The 25,000-nt window shown below is 42.4% G+C and overlaps 1 protein-coding gene across 3 annotated transcripts in view; it reads left to right on the top strand.

The window, feature by feature from the left end:
* ZEB2 (zinc finger E-box binding homeobox 2) overlaps positions 1 to 25,000 on the top strand; it is a 114,542-nt gene that overhangs the window by 86,747 nt on the left and 2,795 nt on the right. For all 3 annotated transcript variants that reach the window (XM_082056044.1, XM_082056043.1, XM_082056045.1), the window contains 6 exons: positions 1,397 to 1,468; positions 7,784 to 7,972; positions 8,689 to 8,903; positions 11,422 to 11,530; positions 12,436 to 14,405; positions 16,462 to 16,642. In XM_082056044.1, coding sequence (XP_081912170.1) covers positions 1,397 to 1,468; positions 7,784 to 7,972; positions 8,689 to 8,903; positions 11,422 to 11,530; positions 12,436 to 14,405; positions 16,462 to 16,642 — 2,736 coding nt within the window. The remainder of the gene's footprint in view (positions 1 to 1,396; positions 1,469 to 7,783; positions 7,973 to 8,688; positions 8,904 to 11,421; positions 11,531 to 12,435; positions 14,406 to 16,461; positions 16,643 to 25,000) is intronic.

The raw sequence follows: 25,000 nt of genomic DNA, 5'->3' as shown, positions 1-25,000 counted from the left end.
AGGAATGAACCGAGAATGTGCTTTGTTTATATTATTCCCCTATCTTCAGTCAAATCATTGTCATGGAAATGGATTAATACTGGGCCAGTTTCTATCCTCATCAAAATCTTTCGCACAAAAAAATGGGTAATAAGAATTTTAATGCTTCGTGTATCAATAAGATTTTAATAGCAGGCTTTGATCTTCTTGCCAGTCTACCACTTGATTGGCCGAGCAGCATCCGTCCTCCTGAATTATCATTGACTTGTGTTCATTTCTGGGAAATTCTCCTTTGTTTTATTTTTATTTCTTTATTTGGTCATTGTTGAAGCATTTCTGCGTGCTTTCGGATGTTTTATTTCTTACAAGTGCAGCTAGGTGAAAGATTAAAGCAGATTTTTCACTTAAATCCCAAATACTAAGTTCACTTAAAAAAAACAGAAGAGAGAAATTGTATGTTTGCGCGTGGCTTCAAATAAAGAAAGGCTGGCATTTAGAAGTTGAAAAGGCGAGAAAGAAATGTTGTGTATATTTATTTTTGCTTGTGAAAACCCTTCGGAGGGTTAAATCTTAACCAGGCTATATGTGTGAATACCTGTTGCACATGAACTAACAAATTAGCAGCAAGAAACCAAGTTTGACAGGCACTCTGAGGCAGGCTGCACCATCTATGAAAATAAGCATTCTCCCCAGTGATGGAGCTTCATCCAGCCTCTTTAAAATGCTATTTCAACTCACTGCAGCTTCGTGGAAAGTAAACTGATCCATGAGAAATACATAGTAAATAATTCTACACATATCATGCTCATCTGCATGTGAATTAACCCAATTTATGGCCAGAAAGGCAGACTTTGTCAGCACACAGAGAGAGCACGGGAGATGTAAATAAATCCTATGGGCAAAGAACTGCCCACAGTTGAAAATTTGTCACATTTCTGCACTACTTGATATTAATACACGCTGTGCTTCAAACGAGGTTAAAATGACGGTGACAGCTCAGAAGATCTGTGTGATGATAGATAGAGATAGAGATATAAGAAGTTCTTGTATCTTCCTTTTGTATTTGCAGTTTCTTCCAGGTATAGACCTCACAGTGTCTGTTGACTGATTATTTCTTTTAAATACGGAAAAAAAAAAAAATCCCTTTTTATCACTTAGACTTATTAGACTTGGTATTGGGAAAAGCCCTTCATTTACCCCGAACAAATAGTTCTGTTTTCCACCACTGGCTGTCATGTTTAAAGTAAATAAGTTCTCGTCCATCCAGCAGGGCTGAACTCATTCAGTGGCCAGAACAAAGCCATTGTGCAGGGGTCCACAACAGCCCTTTTCTGTCCTTCCCAGGGCAGCATCTTCGCTGCTTTGTAAGCAATTCAATAACGTGCAAATGCTAAAAGTGTACATGCTTCTTTCACAGAAGAAATGAAGGAAGATTATGACACTATGGGGCCTGAAGCCACAATTCAGACCACTGGAAACAATGGTACAGGTGAGTTACTGCATGATGTGAGCATCACTTTTCTTCTGTGTCGTGTAGAATTAGATGTGCATGAAGTGACAAAACAATTTCTTTCTTGTTTTCGATTTAACAATTGGGAAACATTTACATAATTCTCCTTTTTTTTTATTTTGATTTTTTTCCCAATTTGATCACAACACTGCAGCAAAAAACTCATTGAGAGTCCTTGCTACCCCTCCTGTGCAACGTTTCAGCCCCTGACTCCTTTTAACTGCATCCTGTGAGCTGATAGTTTTCAGCAGCGTGAGGAGATGTTTTCCCAAAGAGGGCGAACCTCCTATAGTTTAAAGTAGCTGGACCAAGATACAGTAGTTTTTTTTAATGAGAGAGTCTGTACAAAGAGCTTGGTAATGAGGATGGGGTGCACCCTTCTTGGCAACCCCAGATTCGCATGGTGCACAGAGTAAGCTACTTCAGAGACTGAAAGTATCTTTTCAGCAAGACACACATAAACCCCTTACATAGATACACACACACACACACTCTTTAAATGCATATTTATGAGATTATTATGTTTCTGGCTAATCTTTTTTTTTTTTTTTTTCCACATCTCTTTCTTTCCCCTCTTCTTAGAAATCAATACATTTTGTGGAACAAGAAAGAGCACGGAGATATTTAGCAGGCATCATCTCTGAGCCATCTCTTTTTTTCTATAGCAGAGCAAAACAGCAAAAGGTTTCTGTTACTATTTTCTAATCCGAATGAATTCAGGGTTTTACCGTGTTCTTTCCAAAGGCCACAAGGCCCCACTCCATCCTCAGCGCAGGATCCCCATACATCACCCCATGTTTCCTTTGCATTTTGTCACAATTTGAGATGCTGCAGATAGCCCTGATTTGCACGGTTAAAAGCAAGAGTTTTCTCCTATAAGTACATTTCTATGCATTCCATTTTGAGATTTAGTTCATAGGTAATGGTCTCTGCAAATATTACTGTAAAAGGTGGTACCTGTCTTGCAAGGATCTTATTACTCACACTTTCCTAATGTTGGTAACACCCACGTAAAACCCCAATGCTCTCATTAAGTAACACAAGAAATTTACTTTATAATTCTTGAGGGGGAAAATAATAGGAAAATAAAACCGTGTCGCTGCTTTCTTCATCCATTAGATTTATTATGCATGAAAGGAAGGTGGCACCAAGGCACAGTTTATCATTACATATATACTTAATGATGTTGCCATACAGACCTGGATACACACGTATTTTAAAAGCCTTTTTTATTTCCAAGGGATGTTAATAAAGCAACAAATTGTGCTTAGCACTTGGAGAAACAGGACTTTAAAAGGCGTCTGATTCAGAAATAAGACTCGATGGTTATCTGAATTATCATTACCAGAGCTTTTGAGGTCCCCTATCAGTCCGTGTGACTTCCTTTGCACATATTTTCCTTACCATAACAGGCCTTGACTCTTTCATACTTGCAATGTGGTCTGCTCGAGGGGGAAGATTTCATGTCCTCTTAGTCCCTTCCTTTCCAGTATTTGATGGTCTCTTCTGCCTGATCAACTTGGGCCTCACAGCACCTTTCTGGGGACAGGTCCATCGAGCCCACGGGCTGTCCTGGCTCTTCCGAAACCAGTTTTCTGGGGGGAAAACATGAGGGTTGCCCCTACCTGATTTGATGCACTGCAAACTCGTGATTCAAAGGGTGCTTTGCATGCAGGTGGCCTGCATTTAAAATGTAGACGCAGCTCTGGATGTTGCACCTTGGCAGTTCCTTCCCCAAGTGACCTGTGCAGAAGCCCCAGCCTCCTCTTTACCCCAGCTGCTATTTGCTGCAATGTGTAGTTTGTTCAAAGAACCGTCACGAGTTTTCTGGTGCTCTGCTGGTGCTTAATACAAATCTTCTGTCACTGAGGTGTTCGGAGCCACCTCTTTCCATGGAGAGTGGTGCCTGGGTAGGTTGGGTAGAAGATGTTTCTGCAATGGCTGCAGTCTCCACAGCCTCTCTAGAGTGATGTCAGTTTATTTAGTCATGTTAAATCATCTGATAAACTAAATGCCTTTGCCAGTCTTTTCACCCTAAGTGGAAGATCCCGGGTGACAGTTGGGAGCTGCAGCATCCCTCATGCAGAGTAACAACTCCGCCGGCTTGCCTGTCGAGTTGCCCCAACCATTATCTGAGGAGGAAAGGGAAGAGGTCAGTCCCTGAGCCGCTGGAGATCCTTCCTACTGAGTCTTGGAAAAGTTCAAAGTTTTCTTCTTCCGCCTCACTATAGGCTTTGGGTCTGTCTTGAGTGTCTGGCCTCAATTTTTCCCTGCAAGTAGTAGGGGGATTTAATACTGATGTTTAATAAAATAGCTGAGGTGAGGCTGGGACTCATCCCAATGAAAGGAGTTGGATCAGTGACTCCATCTTCAGTGAAAGCCATGTAAAAGTGACCTTCTGGTCTCCAGGAAAGCCATTTAGGTTTTCCTACAGATTAACATGAGCCCTTCCAGATAGGCCAAGGAGGTCTCTCTTGCTTAATACAATGTGACTCTCCCTCTTGACACCAGATCTTGACACCAGGGCTGAGCACAGAGGCAGGAGATACAGCTCCAGACTCACATACATCCAGCTGCAAAGTTGTTGTAGGTGCACGCAACAAGTGTGGTGTATTTTTAGCATCCAATTCATTGCACAATGTCATTAACAGAGAAAGAAAACTAAAAGAAAAAGTCTCCGTTATTAGATTATTCTGCCTTTGTCAGAACGGCCGCTTCCTAGCGGTACTTAAAAAAGAAATCTTGTTATCCATACATTAATCAGCTGCATTTTTATAATGAGCCACCGAGGCTTTATAGTGGAAAAGCAAAAGTGACCACTAGAGTGAAAATTTTAGGCTTTGGTCCTGCTAAATTAATTTGTAAATATTTCTGGGGATTTCTGAAATGGTTACTTGACAAGATTGTGTTCTGCAGAAGGGCTTTTAAAAATATGAATAAATACATTCCTATGGTTTGGTTTATTGTACCTGTTAAGGGTTATTACAACTGGGATGTTTGCAGAAGAGAGATTAATCAATTCCCTGTGAACAAACAGAAAAAAACTTCCTCGTTTCGATTACCAACAGCTGACGAGCTTCGAGTAAAGGTCTCTTAATATAATTTAAAGAAGGGGAAAAGAATATAAAACCTTCAGGAGGAGGAAAACAGAAGTAAAACTTGGCCGGTTGGAGGACAGGCCGTTTTCAGGCTGTAATCTGTGTGTACCAATGGGGGCCTCTCACTTCCTGGCTAATGAAGGCTGTGGTTTTATTAGCTTTGTTTGCGATTAAGGGCAGCTATCACCATCTCGCAGGACGAGTTCCCACACAAAATAACTGGTCTCCCAAGCTCCTTGAACCTCTCTCTCACTTTATCTTGAAAGGTCCTAAATGCCTCCAAAGATAGCTTTCCTTAATGCGTTTTATTTTTATGTGACACGGCCACATCGGCTTTTGGAGCTGAAAATATTTCTGCTCTCCAGGCCCCAATAAGTAATTGGAAAAACAAAAGAAGAAAAAAGAAGAGACTTATTTGGTGAGGTGTCCCGCCATAGATCTCGCTGCAATCGTTGCCACAGTGTGATGTGTGTGCACCGTCAGCCCACGAGGAATCCGCGAACATGACTTTCTGCATGGAAAACAAATTAGGGCACGAGAGGGGGAAGGAGCCTTCCCCCCAGAAATCGAGAGAGAAACCTAATGGTTATCAGATGGGTCTTTTTAGTAACGTTGGGTGAGCTTCCAGCCATGTCTGAATTGTCAGTAGAGTCGCTAGCGAGAAAGCAGATACACATGGTCACCTTTTGCTATTTATGTTAATCTGCAGCGTCCCAGCGCTGGTTGTATTGTTTCGGTTAAGGATCTGTCAGCTTTTCCACTAAATCCTCTTGTTTTTAGGGGTTTATAATGTAGACATAAACATTTGCTTTAGCTCCCGGATTGCATGTGCAGACATAGAAGCTAAATAATCCAGAGAATTAGGAAGCCAAGGCCAGTAATATCACAGCAGCCCTCCACAGCCTGTTGGATCAACCTCCAGATAGACTTGGGGGCTGGGAAGGAAGACCCTCATTTGGGCTTGAGTTTGGGACTGAATCTTCTAATATTGACTCAGGCCTTGCTCAGTGGCTTGAATCCCCATCCTGTAAATGTAGTTGCAGAGTCCAAACACCCCCCTACCTGCCTGGAGGAGGACATGGGACATTCCTCCCTTGGAGCCATCCCACCCTTTCCCCTTCCTGCTCTCATATCTCCTATCCACTAAAAACTCTCTTTTCCCTGCTTCACAGGTAGCATTTACTGGCTAGAAATAAACTTATTTTCCTTGGGTCTATTGCTAAGCCAAGAGATGGAGCAGCATTAAGCCAGAGGGTGGATGATCTTGCAACAGCTGGAAGATCTGGGCATAGCAAGGGAATGAAAAGTCAGGTTTCCAACGTAAAAAGCAATGCCTCACCTTTGTTCTGATAAAAACAAAGTGAAAAATACAGCCTGATGCTCATGTGCGTAAGGCGTGCTTCACCAACCACCATTTTGTTATATTTATCTCACAGCAACAAAATGGAGGTAAGGTACTCGGACTTGTTCTCCATACTGACACCCCACTTCTATACAAGTTGCTTTTTTTTGGGGAGAAAGAGGGTTATTGCTTCTCATGCTACTAACAAACGATAGCAAGAGCTACAGAAGGACCAAGGGAGGAGCACCGTGGTGTTGTAGCAATTCCCTACAAAACCGCTGCGATAGGAACAGAAGTTTCCTTCCAAAAACAGGGTCCCATGACCGGTGCCATTTGGTCACTGTCACTAAAATACTGCAGAACGGTTGAGAAGCTGCTCAGCTCACACGAAAAATAGGGCATATTTGTCTCAACGAGCGGATTTGATTTTATCGGCTAAAGGGATGAGGTTTGTTTGCATAGCTGAATATCTGCTTTTATCGATGACGATGAGATCAGCGCTTCAAATCAGGCGCTTTCAGGTTTCCAGTTGTGCCACGGTCGGAGGCCACGTCTCATTTTGACTGCCAGCATCACTTAGTGTTTTTGTAGGAAACTGAGGCAAAGAATGTACCCATTTTTAAACACCAAGGGGCTGGTTAGTGTCATTTCCAATGGTTACAAACCAGTATAACCTTGTATGGCCACAAGCCCTTTGATTTCCTTGGGTTTACTCCATGCTGCTCCTGGACATCAGTGAGAGCAGAATTGTGCCATTTAATATTTTACTTTTACATGAACTGTAGAACAGTTTATGGCATTGCCTCATTTTCTTATTTCACCTAAGGAGAAATACATTAAGAATGTAATCAATCATAAGCCATTCTTTTCATTTATGGTCAGTTAAAAACAAGTATCTTTAATTCCCTGCCACCAACTGTGTCTTCCAAGACTTGTTAATAAAAAAAAAAAAAATCAGAGAAAGGAAACTATCAGGTCATTTTATTTTTCTGGTATAATTATGTTAATATGTTTCTATAACCTGCCAGCGTTTTTAAGGTCTTTCCTGTATGCAGTGTTCATGCATGGAGGAGAAAAACATATTTTTAGTAACAGGATGTTTTGTGGTTGAGCATGTATTCTGTTTCATGGACATTGCATGCACAATAAAAATTCGGGTTTACATTTAAGGAAAAGAAGGAACACTCTTGTACAAACTGTAAAAGTGGTTTTAGGCTCAGTATCGCTGTTATGGTCTAAAACATGTGGTTCTATTTGTAGAAAACTATGAAGCACTACGTTTTTTTTTAAAAGAAGCTGTTCTGTTATTGTAACTTAATGTTTCGGGGAGCAAAAAATAAAGGGAAGATGTGATTGAGTGATTATTTTCTTGTGTCCACTATAGAAGAGCAGCCTGAGACAGGACGTCTCATAGAGGAGAAGTTGTTACGGTCTTTACTACCTGTAACTACTGTCTCCCATGTGGGGACTATCTCAGGGTCTGGGGGATCTGGGGCAGCTGAGCTCAGTCCTGTAGGTCGAGCTGTGTTCACGCCAAAAGCCATGGGTCCCCCAAGAGCCCCCTGAAGGTTCAGGTTCCATAGATGAAGGATTACCTGCATTACCCAAACCTCATAAACTTCTCCTGCCACCCCGTAGAGCCCGCATTCTTGTTAAATTAACAGCCTGCCCTTACTTCCATCCACGCTGGTGGAAAACCCACATTAATTTTATTAGGAGCTGGAGCAAGAGCGATGAGAAAGAGGATCCAGCTGCAGCCCCAGTAACCAGCTCAGCCTGTTCGTGATGGTTTGAGCTCTCGTGGAGAGGATGCACTCAAACCCTCTTTCTTTTCCCTTTCTCTCGTCTTTTTAGTGAAGAACGCAAATTGCACGTCGGACTTTGAGGATTATTTTGCCAAAAGGAAACTGGAGGAAGGAGATGGGCATGCAGTCAGCATAGCAGAGTACCTGCAGCGCAGCGACACGGCCATTATTTACCCCGAAGCCCCCGAGGAACTGTCTCGTCTTGGCACTCCAGAGGCCAATGGGCAAGAAGAAACTGGTGAGGCTGTAATTCATTTTTAGCCAGTATCCTGACCTCGTGCAGCTGTTGCAATTATAAATGCACTACATGCCTGGGTGTTTACCTTAAAAATTGAAGAACAGCTGCAGCGGCATGGAATTTCATGAGCAAAGATTGAGGCTGTAATTTCAGTGTATTGTGATTTTTTAGTCAGCAAATTTGTATTATTTGGCGGGTGAACTGAAGAGTTGAATTTAAACGGGAGAAAGGCTGCTGTTCTGGTTGGGATTTTGGGAAGTTTTAAGCAAGTTTGAATGCAACAAAAGACGAAGTGGCCGACCCATCGCTCTCCGATGCCTTGATAAATAATTGGAAAAGCATTGGTAGGAAGGATTCGGTCAATGGCGTGAGTAGTATAACAAGCTGGGGCTGGGATGCAAATCCCCCATTGATTGATCAGGAGAAGTATTTCTTGGTTTTCCAGCCAGCGAGGTCTGCGGGAGGAGCGATGCCCGTAATTAGTTTCCTCGCAGGGTGCGGAGCGGGTCCCGCGAGTCTGCCCGGGGTGTGCGCGGGTGCCGGTTCCTCCAGCCGCCGGTTGGAAACGCCGTCCCTCCCTCTCGGGGCAGCAGATTGCCGCGATTCCTCTCATACCATCCCGGGCAATCAGCCCATGAACTGCCATTGATTTGTTGACCTTTTGGCCTGCCTTTTTCCCCCCCACCTCCCGCCTCCCTCCGCATCCCGGGGTGCAGACCTGCCACCTGGAACTCCAGATGCCTTCGCCCAACTGCTGACCTGCCCCTACTGCGACCGGGGCTACAAGCGCCTGACGTCCCTCAAGGAGCACATCAAGTACCGCCACGAGAAGAACGAGGAGAACTTCTCGTGCCCTCTCTGTAACTACACGTTTGCCTACCGCACCCAGCTCGAGCGGCATATGGTGACACACAAGCCAGGGACAGATCAGGTGGGGGGCTGGTTTTAAGTGATTTCTTTCTGTAATAACCCCTTAGAGAAACGATATTGCTTTGATTGGCAATCATTATTAATTTTTCATGGCATTTTGAAGATGCAGATCTTTTAATGGTAATAGCTTTAATTGAGGTCTAAATGATTTTTTGATGGTCTCTTCTAATATGATTTAATAGTCTTATGTTCACGATCGAATGAGTGTGTTAATTTCTAATTTAGAAATTTTATTTGCACTTTAACTTGACTTTAGTTTCGTTTTTATGTTCCTCAAAAAGTGAATGAAACTGTAGCATTTTAATTATACATTATTAAACATCTCAGCAATTTTAATTCCATTTTTCACCTAGTTTTACTTTGCAGTGTTGCAAATAGGAGCTCCAAGACATACTAAAAGACCCGCTAATATTTTTTCATTACTTTTCGAGTAACCTTTTCAATCACGTGAAATTATGCGTATTTGGTATAATCGTTTGTTAAACATAATTACACATTCTCAGAATAACTCTTCCTACAGTCCATATAGGCTATCATTTGTGATTGTGCCACTAACACATGCATGCGCTAGAATTGCGGCATCCCTACCATTTGTATAGCCCGGCAGTGTATCTGCAATAAATCAAAGCAGGTTTTTCCTCGATGGGATGCATGTAATATTATATCAGTGCTGCATTGAAGGAAATGCGGCGTATCTCAAACAGGTGACTGAGCTTCCCTAGTGCTCCTAAACACTGGGGATAGACCCGTGCCACAAAACTCTACGTAACAGCAGAAAAACTACCCCTGTCCTCGCCGGAGAATTATTCTGAAAACCCGTCTTATGGGGTGCTGTAATGGAAACTCAAATGGCGTGGTTAAAACTTAAATAAATAGCTGCGTGCATTGTGTCAAATTATAAAGGCTTTATGCTGTATTTGTTTTTCCTAAAAACCTCAAAATCTGTGTATCTCTTTGTAGTTTTTTTCTCAGCATAAGGTAAATTCAGTTAGGCAAACACACATCTCCTAATCATGCAATTTTTGCAATTAGCATTTTTAAGAGAACCGCTATCTTTTGCTTGATCTTAAATCAATATAAATGATTCTGGAGCCGGGTTCACCTATTCTTTCCTTCCAATGGCTTTTCTGGTAGACAAACGCATTTTCACGTGTGTATTTTTCCTAACTTGATCCACCGTGAGGTTCTTTTTTTTTTGCTTCATATCATTAAAAACACCATGGGAAAAGCAAAAAGAAAAAAACCAAACCCGCCTAGATATTTATCCGACGTAACCGCCTGAAATTTCACATGCGAGAGCGCGCCGGTGCTGGCGCATTATGAATGGTAGCTTTGGTGTTGAAAAGTCCCCTCATTTGCTCATGGCATTTACAATTAGTAAATTAAAATGATTGTATCATATTAACAGTGGCACAACTAAAGTTTATAGTAGTCCTCGGAGGGCGATGGGGGGAGACAAAACAGCTGTTGCTGTTTGTTTATGCAACTCAGCAACATATGAGCGCGGGTCCCTCAATGGCGCGCGGCGGGCTGGGCTCTGCTTGATCTTTGAAGGTTGCTGCTGTTTGAACAAACCTCCCTGTGTCCCATGTAACACCATCTGTCTCGCCAGGAATGTGGGAAGAGGCAGCACACCCTCGCAGTTGTCATACCGTTTTGGCGCTGCCTTTTTTTCCTCCTTCTTCCCCCTTTAATTTTTTTTATTCCCTTTTTCCAAGCCCCCCCCTCCCCACTCCTGCAATAGGCTTTTGTGTCGTGGCTGCCCGCAAAGGGCTGACCTCCTCCTTTTCAGCATCCAGAGTGCTTGGCTGCTTTATTATTCATATTATTATTATTTTTAATTATTTTGCTTCCTCTCCAAATTCAAAGTCACGGGGATTTTCTTGCTTGGCGCAAAAAGGTCAGCTGCCTTTGATTATATCTTTATGCCACTTTTAACTTCCAACTTTCCCTCGCCCCTTAGAAGAGCACCAGGGGAAAACATGGCATGAGAGGTAGCTCAGGTCTCCCCTGCTGCTCTGTGATTTTAACCAACATTTCCAGCAGCAGCTCGTGCCGACGATGCAGCCTCCTCTGTTTGATAATGAATTAAATCTTACACGAAATGCCACTAACGACAGTGTTTCTGTCTTTCCTACACGCGCAGTAAACAGAATTTTTAAACAAGCGGAGTCCCACATGTTCAGAATCTGCTAGGAATATTAAGAGCCACAAATCTTCTTATAAAACAGTTTCTCTCATCGTAAGATACCTTAAAGCAACACATTTCTGATGAGAGACTTAGGAAATAATTCTAAAGCAAATATCGAATGCTCGTGTGAAAGTACTTTCTCATTTGTTTCGGTTTACTGCCAACATTCTGATTTTTATTGCAACACTGATGAGACGAATAAATATACATGCAGACCTTTTGGTCCGCTTGATAAATTCAGAGCCGCATTCATTTTGGTTTTGGTTTTTAAGCTACAAATTCATGGTTTCTCTTGCGTAATTATTGTCCTTTTTTTTTTCCCTCCTAGCACCAAATGCTGACCCAAGGAGCAGGCAATCGCAAGTTCAAATGCACTGAGTGTGGCAAGGCCTTCAAATATAAACACCATCTGAAGGAACACCTGCGAATTCACAGTGGTGAGTAGCGGAGGTGCTGGTGTGCTCATTTGCATTTTGTTTAATTAGCTGAGTTTTAAAGACTGCTTAAAATTTACACAGTTCTGCTTCTGACTTCTTGGAGCTACTAAGGTATTTCATAAGTGATATCTGAGTCATCCTCATTTATCACGCTGTTAATACCGCGGTCTCGCTGAAAGATTTGGAAATAGTAAAGCTTCCTGCAAATAATATAGACGGTTTGTTCCGCAGTTTGAGTTCAGGAGCGTTCACTCGTTTCTGTGCAGTTGGACCCCGAAGAGTCCATTATATTTGCCATAACAAAAAGTCTCCCTGAGAGAAACACAGCTCATATTCTCAGATAACCAGTAAGCGCAAAGTGTCTCCAGTTGAATGACTTGTGCGTTTTGGCTCTCCTGCTTGACGCGGCATTCGGCACACGAAACACCACCAGGCTCTATCCAGGCACAAACCTCCACCAACGTGGAGGTCCTAACGTCAGGACTGAGTTTCTCATACCATGAAAATTCATTTTTTCTGGAAGAAAAAGAAAAAAAAAGAAATCAAATTTGAGCAGTCTGGATTTGCTTTGACCCCCTTGACCACAGGGTGGTTTTCTGAGACTTGAGATGGTCAGTCTGGAGCCAATCTCGCACCCTGGTGGTTGTTGCTGGCTGGAGACCGTGGGTCCAAACTGACCTCAAGATCTGTAGAAAGAGAAGGGTAAAGCAGTGGTGGTGTGTGGAGGGTAAAGCAGTGGTGGTGTGTGGAGGGTAAAGCAGTGGTGGTGTGTGGCCATATTCATAGAATTGGTATTTGGTATTAATCGGTGGATACACAGACAATAAGTCGGGTAGCAAACGCGATCGCTTGCAATTATAGCAGCAACAATGATAATTAACATTCAGTTTTAATTATCATTTTAGGTGAAAAACCATATGAGTGTCCAAACTGCAAGAAACGTTTCTCCCATTCTGGCTCCTACAGTTCGCACATCAGCAGCAAGAAGTGTATTGGTTTGATCTCTGTAAATGGCAGAATGAGAAACAATATCAAGACGGGTTCTTCTCCTAATTCTGTATCTTCCTCTCCTACTAATTCAGCCATTACACAGCTGAGAAACAAGCTGGAGAATGGCAAACCACTTAGTATGTCTGAACAAACAGGCCTACTGAAAATTAAAACAGAACCACTAGATTTCAACGAATATAAGGTTCTTATGGCCTCACATGGGTTTAGTGCAACTAGTCCTTTTATGAATGGTGGACTTGGAGCAACCAGCCCCTTAGGAGTTCATGCTTCTGCTCAAAGTCCAATGCAGCACTTAGGTGTGGGGATGGAAGCACCACTGCTTGGGTTTCCTGCGGTAGGCAGTAATTTAAGTGAGGTGCAGAAGGTCCTACAGATTGTGGACAACACGGTTTCCAGGCAGAAAATGGACTGCAAGGCTGAAGAGATCTCCAAGTTGAAGGTTTACCATATGAAGGATTCATGCTCTCAAGCTGAGGAACAAGGAGTTACCTCCCCCAATATTCCCCCCGTGGGTCTTCCAGTAGTAAGTCATAATGGTGCCACTAAAAGTATTATTGACTATACATTAGAGAAAGTCAATGAAGCCAAAGCTTGCCTCCAGAGCTTAACCACAGACTCGAGGAGGCAGCTCAATAACATTAAAAAAGAGAAGCTGCGAACCCTAATAGACCTAGTAACTGAAGATAAGATGATAGAGAACCACAACGTATCCACTCCATTTTCATGCCAGTTCTGTAAAGAAAGCTTTCCTGGTCCCATTCCGTTGCATCAGCATGAACGTTACCTGTGTAAAATGAACGAAGAGATCAAGGCAGTCCTTCAGCCTCACGAGAACATGGTTCCCAACAAACCTGGAGTGTTTGATAAGCAAACCCTCTTGCTGTCATCAGTACTTTCTGAGAAAGGAATGACTAGCCCCATCAACCCATACAAGGACCACATGTCTGTACTTAAAGCATATTATGCTATGAATATGGAACCCAACTCTGATGAACTACTGAAAATTTCCATTGCCGTTGGCCTTCCTCAGGAATTTGTGAAGGAATGGTTTGAGCAAAGAAAAGTCTACCAGTATTCAAGTTCCAGGTCACCATCACTGGAAAGGGCCAGTGCCAAGGTGGCGCTGGCTGCCACCAACAACACTCCCACTAAAGACTCTTTGTCAGCCAGATCTCCAATAAAGCCTGTGGACTCTATAACCTCACCATCTATAGCTGAACTCCATAACAGTGTTACTAATTGTGATACTCCTCTCAGGCTAACAAAACCTCCTCATTTTACCAATATTAAACCAGTTGATAAATTGGACCACTCTAGGAGCAATACTCCTTCTCCTTTAAATCTTTCTTCCACATCTTCTAAAAACTCCCACAGTAGTTCTTACACTCCAAACAGTTTCTCTTCTGAGGAACTTCAGGCTGAGCCTTTGGACTTGTCTTTACCAAAACAAATGAAGGAACCCAAAAGTATTATAGCCACAAAGAACAAAACAAAATCTAACAGTGTAAATTTAGAACACAACAGTGTTTCTTCATCATCTGAAAACTCAGATGAGCCACTGAACTTGACTTTTATCAAGAAGGAGTTTTCTAATTCAAATAATCTGGATAAAAGCACTAACCCAGTATTTGGTATGAACCCATTTAGTGCCAAACCTTTATACACCACACTTCCACCACAGAGCGCATTTCCCCCAGCCACTTTTATGCCACCAGTCCAGACCGGTATTCCTGGGCTGCGACCATACCCAGGACTAGATCAGATGAGCTTCCTACCACACATGGCCTATACTTACCCAACTGGAGCAGCTACTTTTGCTGATATGCAGCAAAGGAGAAAGTACCAGCGGAAACAAGGATTTCAGGTAAATTGTTGCACCTGTTTTCTTTTGAAATGCTACAATTTTATTTTTTTTATTCTGTGATACGTCCTCTTACAGAAGAAAAAGTCCAAAGTTATACTCAGCATTTCCAAAAAAATTAGCAGGGTTGGTTTTGGTCTGAACTTGTAAAAATGCAGTGGGGTATGAGAACAAAGGAGTACCTCTACTTGGATTCTGAAGCAGTATCAATACCTTTCAATAGCTATAATTTTTGTGGTTTTATTCTGTTACAAACTCAGTCACTCCTTATGAGAATTGTGTCACAATAATAATAATAATGTTCATGAAAAATCCCATCCTGCAGTAAAACAAGAAAAAAGGGAAACTTTGTAGGGAAACTGATCTCTGTAGGGCTCCCCTCATAGTGAGCATAATTACATTTCACCATGGGGAAAAGGGGCAGCAGGAGACCTCTGGGAATCACCCCCATGTTTGGACACAAAGCCGTCACCCACTAAGCAGAGGTTCATATGGGCTTGTAGAAGCTCTGTCCCATTGAAAGTCCTCCAAATTTCCACCTCCGTGGTTTTTGGAGGGTTGCTCACACGTCGTGCATGGGAAAGGTGTTCTGTCTTCTCATGAACGTCTGGGGGGTGAGAAACATGGGTGTGCTGCTTCACCATAGCCCCTTCCTTCAGCCCATCTACTGCCCTTCCCAGACTACCAGCTCTCTAATCCCCACCAGTCATCTGGAACATCTTCGAAAAAAGCAAACCACCAGAGATTAAGAGAAATTATTTGGAGAGGTAGCAGATAGGGCCCTTAATTGCAGACACAGTCTTTCCGTGGACACCTAATCTGGGTTGGCGCTTCTTCATGCCTTGGTACAACCATCAATCCTTTTCCTGGGTCATCCCAGAGTCAATACGTGAGTAGCAAAGGATTTCACCGCTCACATGCCTATAGTAGAGAGCTGCACTACAGTACAGAAGCCACATACTTTTATAGCTTTTTGCTGGGTGTATTCAGACATAATGTACAGAGTTTAGTTAAATGAGATTAACTGATTATAGATTAATTTTTATTTTTATTTTTTTTTTTTTTTTACATTTGTGCGTGTTCCCCTACGTCCTATTACGGTCTATTAGTAATTTTACTGACTAGTAAATGTTTTATAGTTTCAAATGTGAAAATCAGGTATGGTTTTACATTACAGGCGGTAATCCCTCTTTGCACAATAGGAGCATAAATAGCACTGCACCTCCATAACAGCTGTTCCACTATTCCAATTTCCAGTACATCTGCCCTCTTTGTAAATGTATTTAAGCCTATTTAATCTTCTCTAATATTAATTAGTGCAAACCTAGTCTAAGAAAACTGAACTGTGTGATAGCAAATGGAAATGTATGTTATCATGCAAGTTTGCACTCTCTTTGGATCAAGACAAAATAAATATCAAGAAATTTAATAATTTACTGATCCACATTCATTATTGCTTAATGCTGAAGGCTGTTTTAACATAGATAGAACATTGATAAAAAGTGTTATTAATATTCCCTATTTCAAATTACAAAATTAAATATAAAAATATAGCTTAAGGCCTTTAGTCGGGAGACATACATTTAAATGGATTGCATAATAATAACATTTGTACCTAAATATAAAATTCAATTAAAACCTTTCTACAGATACAGACTACATCCAAGTTTCAGTGTTGTGAAAAGAATAATCTCTTAGCTGTTGCTTACACTTACCCCTGTAAAATATCACAACACCTTTTGCCATCCATGAAGAGCCTTCCCTTTGCGTTCTCTGCTCCTTGAAAATATTTAGTGCTGATGTGATAAATACTATTTGCTTGTGTAAATGATATTATTGCAGAGTGCTCAAAGTAAGTTGGTTCCAGGCATAGAAGTAGAAGGCTCTTCGTTATTTCCATAGTTCTGGTCGGCCGTAGTTTCATTACCAATAGGTTCCTAAGCTAAGAGGGACCACTGTCCTAAGTAGATATTACTTTAACTTCTCCGGGGCGGTTGGTTCCTCCATGGGAAGGAGCATTGGTGGAAGCGGGTGTCGCTGACGGGTGATTCCCTCACAGGGAGAATTGCTTGATGGAACCCCAGACTACATGTCCGGCCTCGACGACATGACGGACTCCGACTCCTGTCTGTCCCGAAAGAAGATCAAGAAGACAGAAAGTGGCATGTACGCGTGTGACTTATGTGACAAGACATTCCAGAAGAGCAGTTCCCTGCTGCGACACAAATACGAGCACACAGGTAGGGCGGCCACGCGCAACGAGGGGAGGGTTTAGGTCCACGTTACGTGCTTTTTAATAAGTCTTTCATGAGTGCGCTTGTGCAACAGTTTGGCAGGTGCTGAGGCTTTCAACAGGGAAAAAAATAATATATTTCGCCTAGTTCAACTCATTTTTAAAGTTTTTTTAGTAGCTATTGCTTGGTGAGTGACTGTCGCGATAGGGTGAGTCTCAGCAGGTGCCATGTGAGATGTCACACCAAGGGCAGTGGCAATCGTGGCACTCAGCATCTCACAGGACGAGCCCTCTTCGAATAAGGCACTGAGAAAGCACCACGGCTTGGTCAACACAAAGCCTGGCACAGGAAGGAAGAGCGACAGTGTATTTCTCGTTTCTTAGACACTATCTGACCCTGCACCATTTAATCCAATAGAAAAACTTCCACTGACGTTAGCAGCGTGAGAGCTGGCTCTGGCTGAGTTATCTCAAAGTAAACAGCTCGCAGGGGTTGCTCTCGCCGTGATTTTGCACGCCAGCAGCACAGGCAGGTTGCGTTTTCCTTTTTTGCTTCTCATTTAATGCCTGGGGAATGTTTCCATCTCTCCTGAGTAGCAGCCGATTTTTGTCTAGCTCGAGGAAGCTTGCCAAAACTCAGCTTAAAAAAGACCCTCCGTCACACCTATGCTGGCCATGGTTCCCCTTGCAGGCAGTGCCCCTTTCCCGGCTGTCAGCTCTCCGAGGGGACGCACCGGCTCAGGATGTTTCGGTTAGGAGAAAACGGCACCCAAGCTGCTCAAATAATAGAGATATCAAGTTATGTTAGACAAAGGGAACATGAATTATCACGTGAACCGTTGTGCAGCAGGACATAAACTAAACTCCAACTTCCTAGGGTTAGAAAAAGCTTACTCAGGAGGAAACTTTCCTTAACTTTGAAAGCTGAGTCCCACTTCAGGAAATGAAGCAAGTCACATCATCCTTCAATCTCACCATGTGACGGTAAAAAACTTATACCTCTCTACTAATACATCTTCCAGGCCGCACATGACTATTTGGCATTTCACATATGAAAAATTTACAATTCAGAAGTGGACTCTGCCTTTAAAAAAAATGCTTTGTTATTTTTCCTTCTTGTACTTTTCTTCCATATTTTAAGATAATCCCACACAGGAAAATAAAAAAAAGGAAGTTAAAATACATGTGGGATTAGGAAAAGAAAATTAAAAGCAACATGTTGGACAAGATCAGCTAGTTCATTGGTGGAATGTGCTTCCCCGCTACATTATTCAGATCAAATTGTTTATTCAGTAGAAGAAGCTTTTGAAGGCTTTACGTCCCTGCACCTTTCCTCTCCTGAACGATTTTATTATAGCCATCTGCAAACATTATGGTTTACTACACTACTACCATAAAGCTCTTATGTTAGAACTGGCCTTCATATATATTGGGATCTGGACATATGGTTAAATCCCATAAAGTTGGTAGTCCATAAGGTCGACAGACATATGGTTGAAAGGCTGAAAATTTGACAAGCTGAAATGTGTGCATTCACCTTGATTTGCAGAATAAACTGCATTTGTAAAAGCAAAAATATGTTCTGGTCCTTAAGTAGCACAGGAACCTACTGCCTTGACAAATGCCACCCAGCTGTGGTGCAGGGACTTTTCTCCTTCTTTGCCCTGTCCCTTTCGGCTTCTCAACCCTACGTCTGACAATTTTATGGGAGTCAGCCTTATGATCCAGAACATGTTTACAGTGTCATATTTAATACGCTAGAACCACAGCCCATCATCAAGCTCGAGTGTGGCACTTAGAGGCAGGAAGGATGGTCTTGTGGCAAAGGTGCCGGGAGCATCGTGCTCTTCTCTACATTGCCACAAAATTCCTCTGCAAATTCCAGCAAATTGCTACATCTTTCTCTCACCTTCACCCATCTTTGAAGTAGAGGGAAAACGATACCAGCCCGCCTCTCCCGAGTGTTGTAAATCTTAATTCATGCAGGCTGAAATCCTGCGATGGAACTCGCTATATAAAGTGTGAAGTATTATTAAGGATGTGTTTGCTCTACGGAGCTTCCACGCATCACGCTACCGTGAGATAGAGGTGGTTGGGAGCTCTGAAGACCTTGGCTGGGCTGGCCTCCATAACTCATTCACAGCCGTCAGGAGCCACGCTGCGCTGGGACGTTGGCTGATGGCTTAGCGGGCATCTGAAGTGAATTTCAAATTAATTTGATAGTTTTGGAAAAAAGCTTGTAATTGCATCAGTAACGTAGGTGCTAATCGCAGTCCGCGTTCAGTGCAAGGAACTGAATTGAAAGTAACACCGTCTTCTGCATTTGGGGTCACTGTGAGAGCAAGCCCAGGTTTTTCAATCAATTTTTTGAAATCTGAAGAAGAGAAAAAGCTTCTTTTTGAAGCGCGTTGCTCATTTCTGACCATCTGATCATGATCGGTTGCTACTTCATTAGAAACATATTTTATGAGGAATTGGAACAGTTCCTCTCTTTCCTGAAGAAGCACAAATAGTGGATGCTGTTTATATTTTTATCCTTCTTCTTAAAAATTTCTATGTGCTTTTTTAGGTCTTTTTTTTTCTGATATTTGAACCATCAGGCTTTTCTTTGGCACCACTTCTCAAAGTGCACGTACCTATTGTAACCAATGCTGTAATGAGGGTTAAAAGAGACAGAGAAGACACTGTTGCTGCTTAGCATCCCCTAAATATTTACCCCAGATAAATTATTTGGAGCAAAAAGAAACATTGATACGTAAAACTATATGATCTGCCTTAAGCATGTGCTACACCGGCTATTGTAAAGGAGAAAGCGGGAATGTTGTAGGTATTGTGGTGGAGTTGGGGTTCCCTGCCAGGGCAAGAAGAAGGATGGGACTTGGCCAATTCTTTGTGTAAAACCAAGAACTTTTGGTAGGACCTTGTGGCCACAGATCGAGGACCTCTGTGGTTACCTCTGTACACTGTGCCTGCTGCAGCTTGAACACACTAGAAAAAGGGGCCCAAATTTTGCAATACGTATTTTTTATTTTATGCAGTATATGTTGCAATAACTTCTAACTTTATGTGAAGAAGGAAAATTTACGGCATTACTGCAACGAGTGAATTGCATTGATTCTGGCTGATCTGAAATTTAGCAGAGAGGCCACTGCTTGCTGCAGGACCAAATTCTTCCAAGTTAATTTTGGGATACCATTTAAATTTAAGAGAAATCATGTATCTATTTTAGAGTCTGGGCTTCACAAGATCCTTTTTCCTTAAAACCAGAGGATGCAGCACTGTAATTAGGGTTCAGAGCATGGGAGGTAGCCCAGGAATTCAGTGCGCACGTTATTTTCCTGTGAAGTCTCATGAACTCATCCTAACTTTGGTTAGGCTGAAATTAGTTAAGAAGATAGTGCTTCATTTGCATGTGTCTAATCTCAGATTTCTTCAAGCTATGTAGTTCACGGTTCAATACGCTTTCCTTACTAACGGTGAAGGTGACGGTTGCCTTCATGGCAAAGCTTTGGTGCCATTTGGCGAACAAAAATTTGCTGTGTTGCAGATGAGGGAAAACAGGAGCAAGCGAGCAGGGGAGCAAATGGAATGGAGCCCCTGACTAATGGAGAAATACCCTGGCTCCTGGGTAGCAATCCAGCCCCCTTTGTCATCACCAGCGCGTTGGGCTGATAGAGGAGTGAGGTGAAGGTTTAGCGTTTGTTCTGCTCGTGGCACCATATCTGCCGCTCACCAGCTTTGTTGTAGCTTCGCGAGGAAACTTGCAGCGTTCCTGCTCTGCAACAAAAGCCGCAAACAGCCTTTCAGAATCCTACCTAGAAATGTTAAATCCTTTCATTGTTGTTCTATATTACATTATATTCTATTTTATTACTTGTGTGGGCTGTCGAGGGCCTCATAGCCGTGTTAGTGCTTTCATCCTTTCCTTTCCCACTGTATATTTTATTAAGACTTCTTTTTTATTTTTGTAGCTTTCATGCTGATGCAAGCACTAGTTTTATTTCCAGATTGATTCTGTAAACTAAATATTGTTCTTGAGCCTGGTAGCAAATCAGCTCTCTTTGGCTAGTATTTTGAATTCCCTGCTCAGGAGTTTTCTTTATTTAGAGCTTGATTCATAAAAAATTTACATGCTATTTAAAGGTTATTTTTTCTTGCTTTACTCTGATACAACTTCAGAATTCCCCATTTTACACTCAAATAAAGAAAAACGAAAGATATGTTCCATGCTTATGAAATTTGTTCTGTAGACAAGGTCTCCTATTCAAAATGGAACAGGTGCAGCTTGGGCAATTATATATAAATTGCATTTATCTTGCACCTTTGACCGCTTCTCTATACTCTGGCTGCTAATCCATCTCCATTGGGACTACATCTAACATTCAAACCCCCAAGCAGCTTCAAAAGAACCGCCTTTAGAAAATAAAAACAAACTGTCACCAAAATGTTTCCTTCTTTCCTCCAAAGAGTGAGATTTCTGTTTGCCACCCTCCCATAGAAAAAAGACCCACTTGCCTTGGGCAAGTTTAGTCTGGGACCAGCGACAGTTTATGATCTGATGTCTTATGACTTTTAAACCAGCGCAAATGGGAAAGGTGTAGCTTTTCGGTCAGAGACTTTTAGCGCAGGGAGATTGAGAGATACTCACTGTTAGAGATTTTGTTGTTTTGTTTTAACAGAAATGGAATTTCAGAGACTTTGCAAACAGGTTAGTTATAATTTCCCCTCTGTAAACTGAGCTCAGGCCCCTGTGGGATGCCAACGGTGGAATGAAAAAAAAAAGCCCGAACATTTCCTTTAGGCGTTTGAGAGAGATTTAACATTTAGTTTCACGGCAAAATGTGGTGCCTACACCAAGGCACCCACCTGATGACACACAAGGGTTTTGTGAGTCCTCCGTTGAGATGTCTTGGGTTCCTCTCTCCCAGCTCCATCCCCATGGACAACACAGATCATCTCAGATGAGATTGCATAAAAACTGTAGGGTAGGATGTCCCAAACTGATTTCTTTTAACCAATCTACTCCACTGATGTTATGACACTGCATGACAATGCTTTTACTGTGTTTTAGCTAAATAGCTGATAAAGCAGCTGAGACCACCTACAATTGGACACTCTCCTCATCCACCTGCAGTTGTGGGTTTTCCTCCATCCACCTACATTTGTAGGTTTGTCCCCATCCACCTGCAGTTGTAGGTTTGTCCCCATCCACCTGCAGTTGTAGGTTTGTCCCCATCCACCTGCAGTTGTAGGTTTGTCCCCATCCACCTGCAGTTGTAGGTTTGTCCCCAACCATCTGCAGTTGTAGGTTTGTCCTCATCCATCTGCAGTTGTAGGTTTGTCCCCAACCACCTACATTTGCAGGTTTGTCCCCATCCACCTGCAGTTGTAGGTTTGTCCCCATCCACCTACATTTGCAGGTTTGTCCCCATCCACCTGCAGTTGTAGGTTTGCCCCCATCCACCTGCAGTTGTAGGTTTGTCCCCATCCACCTACAGTTGTAGGTTTGTCCCCATCCAACTACAGTTGTAGGTTTGCCGCCATCCACCTACTTTTGTAGGTTTGTCCCCATCCACCTACTTTTGTAGGTTCTCCCCATCCGCCTACAACTGTAGACTTCTTTCCATCCCCAGTGTAAAGTACCTTACTTCAGCTTTATTTTATGGCCTACTAATGCATTGTAGGGATTAGGCACGTCTTTTAAATGGCTGAAATACTGGGTTTTGCACACGGGGGGAAAATAAATAATTCTTCCACAAATGTTCAGAAACCTGATACATTTAAAAACATATTTCAATTAGTGTTGTAACAGCTGCACACTGCTAAGGTATGTTGTGTGGTGTCTGAACAAAGAACTTAGCTCAAGCTGTCGTGTTGCCTCAGATCAAAACTGAGTCCTTGATATGGATGTGGTAGACTACATAGTTCTAGTAGAGCCTTTTTAGTAATAATATAAATTAATGTGAAAATATGAAGTATTTTAACCATCTCATTTCTAAATTAATTTATAAAATATGGATGATTCCATGCCAGGCTACCTCTGTGCTGGCTGAGGGGTGGCCCCAGGTAGCAGGAGGTGTAGCATTGAATGAACGCCCCATGTGAAGAAAGAGCAAAGCAGGCGAAGACTGAGAGATAAGCACATCACCCAGCCTTGGATGAGCAGCAGTGGAGTTGGTTGACTTCTGTTGGAGAAAACGTGCTGGGCATCTGGATGGAACACAGCTTGAAGAGGAAGGAAATGTGGGGTGAGAAAGGTGTAGTGGGCATCAAATGTAGCGTGCCTCAAAAATATCAGGAAATTTGAACTGATGGAGAAGGAACAGCGTTGTGGAGAAGTGGAATAAGTTGGGCTTGCTGATGTCAGAGAAAAGTAAGTCAGAGGGAGGGACTGAGACAGCGTGGGCAGAAGTTTAGTGAGGAGAAAGACACAAAAAAAAGGTGCTGAGTTAAAGCAGAATGTCTGCAAGGAACAAAATTAGCAACTATGGAGATACCAGCAAAGGGATGGCAGCGTGTTGCTCTGAGCGGGCTGAGCAGGACAGCTGGGATGAGGCAGGGATGCGGGCAGGAGCATCTGGTGCATCCAGCTGGGTGGTTTGTAGAGTTGGGAAAGCTCCCACCCCACCCGTGAGGGTTTTCTTCTGGAATCCCTGGGGTTTGAGGAGCTCTTAGGTCAAGAGTGCTTTGGGATTTAAGCTAATTTGAGTGACTTGATGGTGCTAAAATCTCCCTAGGATTCCCCCACCAAGGCAGAACTTGTGCTCTGAATGGCAGGTAGAGACCTCCCCGCTCTGGATGTGATGCACCCCTAGGTCAGGGCTGGAGGTTCAAAGCCAAAGTACATGTACAGCTCAAAGCTTGACCTTTAACCAACAGGTTAAATTGGCAGAAATGCGTGTTTAGGAAACAGATCATAAACGCAATACTGCTATAATTCAATATATCAAGCTTGAATTTTCAATTTTACTGTAAAGGGAAATAAAGAAAAAAAAAAGAAACCCTGTATAAGTGAAAGCTTAGGAAACTCTCATACAAAGAAGTGTAGCTTGAGTTCCAATTTCCAGGCATCCGCTAATTTCCCTGTCACTTGGATTATTCTATCTGTGGGTTCTCCTGTATTTTCCTTCCTGTCAGATCTCCCCTTCATTCCATAACATACAATTTTTGGCTTCCTTGAACGTTTGTTAATCACACCTTATTAAATATGAACTTTCACAGTGGGACTTGAAGGTAGCTGTGACTAGATCGGGAAAAAACAATTAGCATATTCCTTACTATTCATTCTTAGCAACTTTTCTATGGAAGTGATTTTTTTTTATGCCTGACTTCCCCTGCTCTTGAGTCCCGGTAGCGACTGCAGAAGAAAAGAAGGCAGGTCAGGTTCATAAAGAGCAACTTGAATTTTCCTGGAAGTCGAGATCTTTCAGCAATCTGAAAACATATTTCACTTTTCCTGCTGGATTTCCTCCTGTGCTGGTGCTGCCAATGGTGGTCTCCCATCTTCCCAGCCCTTCGCTCTTGGCTGGGATTTTCTCACCCACCCTTCACCACCCTACTCTTCCTCTCCCTGCTCTTCCTTCTTTAAGAATGAATAGAATTAAAAGAATCAATAGAACACCACACTTGTACAACTGACAAGATGGGAGGGTTCTGGTGCGAAGTTCATTCCTGTTCTGGTCACATGCCACATTAGCTGAGCTTGATAAATACACCCGAGGAACCAGGCCAGTTCACTAATAAGTTCCTAACAATCCACTCTAGCAATAAGACATGTAAAGCAGGGCTCTGCATTTCAGGCACTAAATACCATCATTTTTGCAGGCGTAAAAATAGCATGAAATATCAAATAATGACCAATTGGCATTGTATCTGCCTGCAGGGTTGCACCACTCCGGAGCGTTTAGTTGAATGACACTAAGATTACAATTTGACATTTTGAAAATTAAAAAAATCTGGCTGAAGGTACTATTGTTTGATTTTATTTTTTGCCTCCTGCAATCTAAGTTTGGTGATCGGTCTTCACTAATTCCAATCTTTGCACCATATGTTATGTCTGGATATCTCACGGTTGCATCATGCTTTGCTGAGTTTTGTCATGTGGCATCATGCTGACAAGTATTTTTTGTCAGCTCTATTTTGGAATTAAGCTTTCAGTATGGCAGTTCTGGAAGGTGTTGAAGGCATTCCTGTGCTATTTGTGGCCTGGGATCAACCAGATGTGTTTAGGCTTGGCACTGGTTTTGAGTTTCAAACATTGGTTCAAAACTGCCTGAAATGCCAAAGGAAATACTGTTTTCTGCAGCTTAACACCACTTTAGCACTCAGCGAGTGGCTGACAACATTTTATTTAGAAACCCCTTAT

This window comes from Streptopelia decaocto, assembly GCF_964273445.1.
Source record: "Streptopelia decaocto genome assembly, chromosome: 6".
Taxonomy (NCBI): Eukaryota; Metazoa; Chordata; class Aves; order Columbiformes; family Columbidae; genus Streptopelia; species Streptopelia decaocto.
The sequence above is the reverse complement of the archived record's forward strand: the minus strand, read 5'-3'. Positions and strand labels throughout refer to the sequence as shown.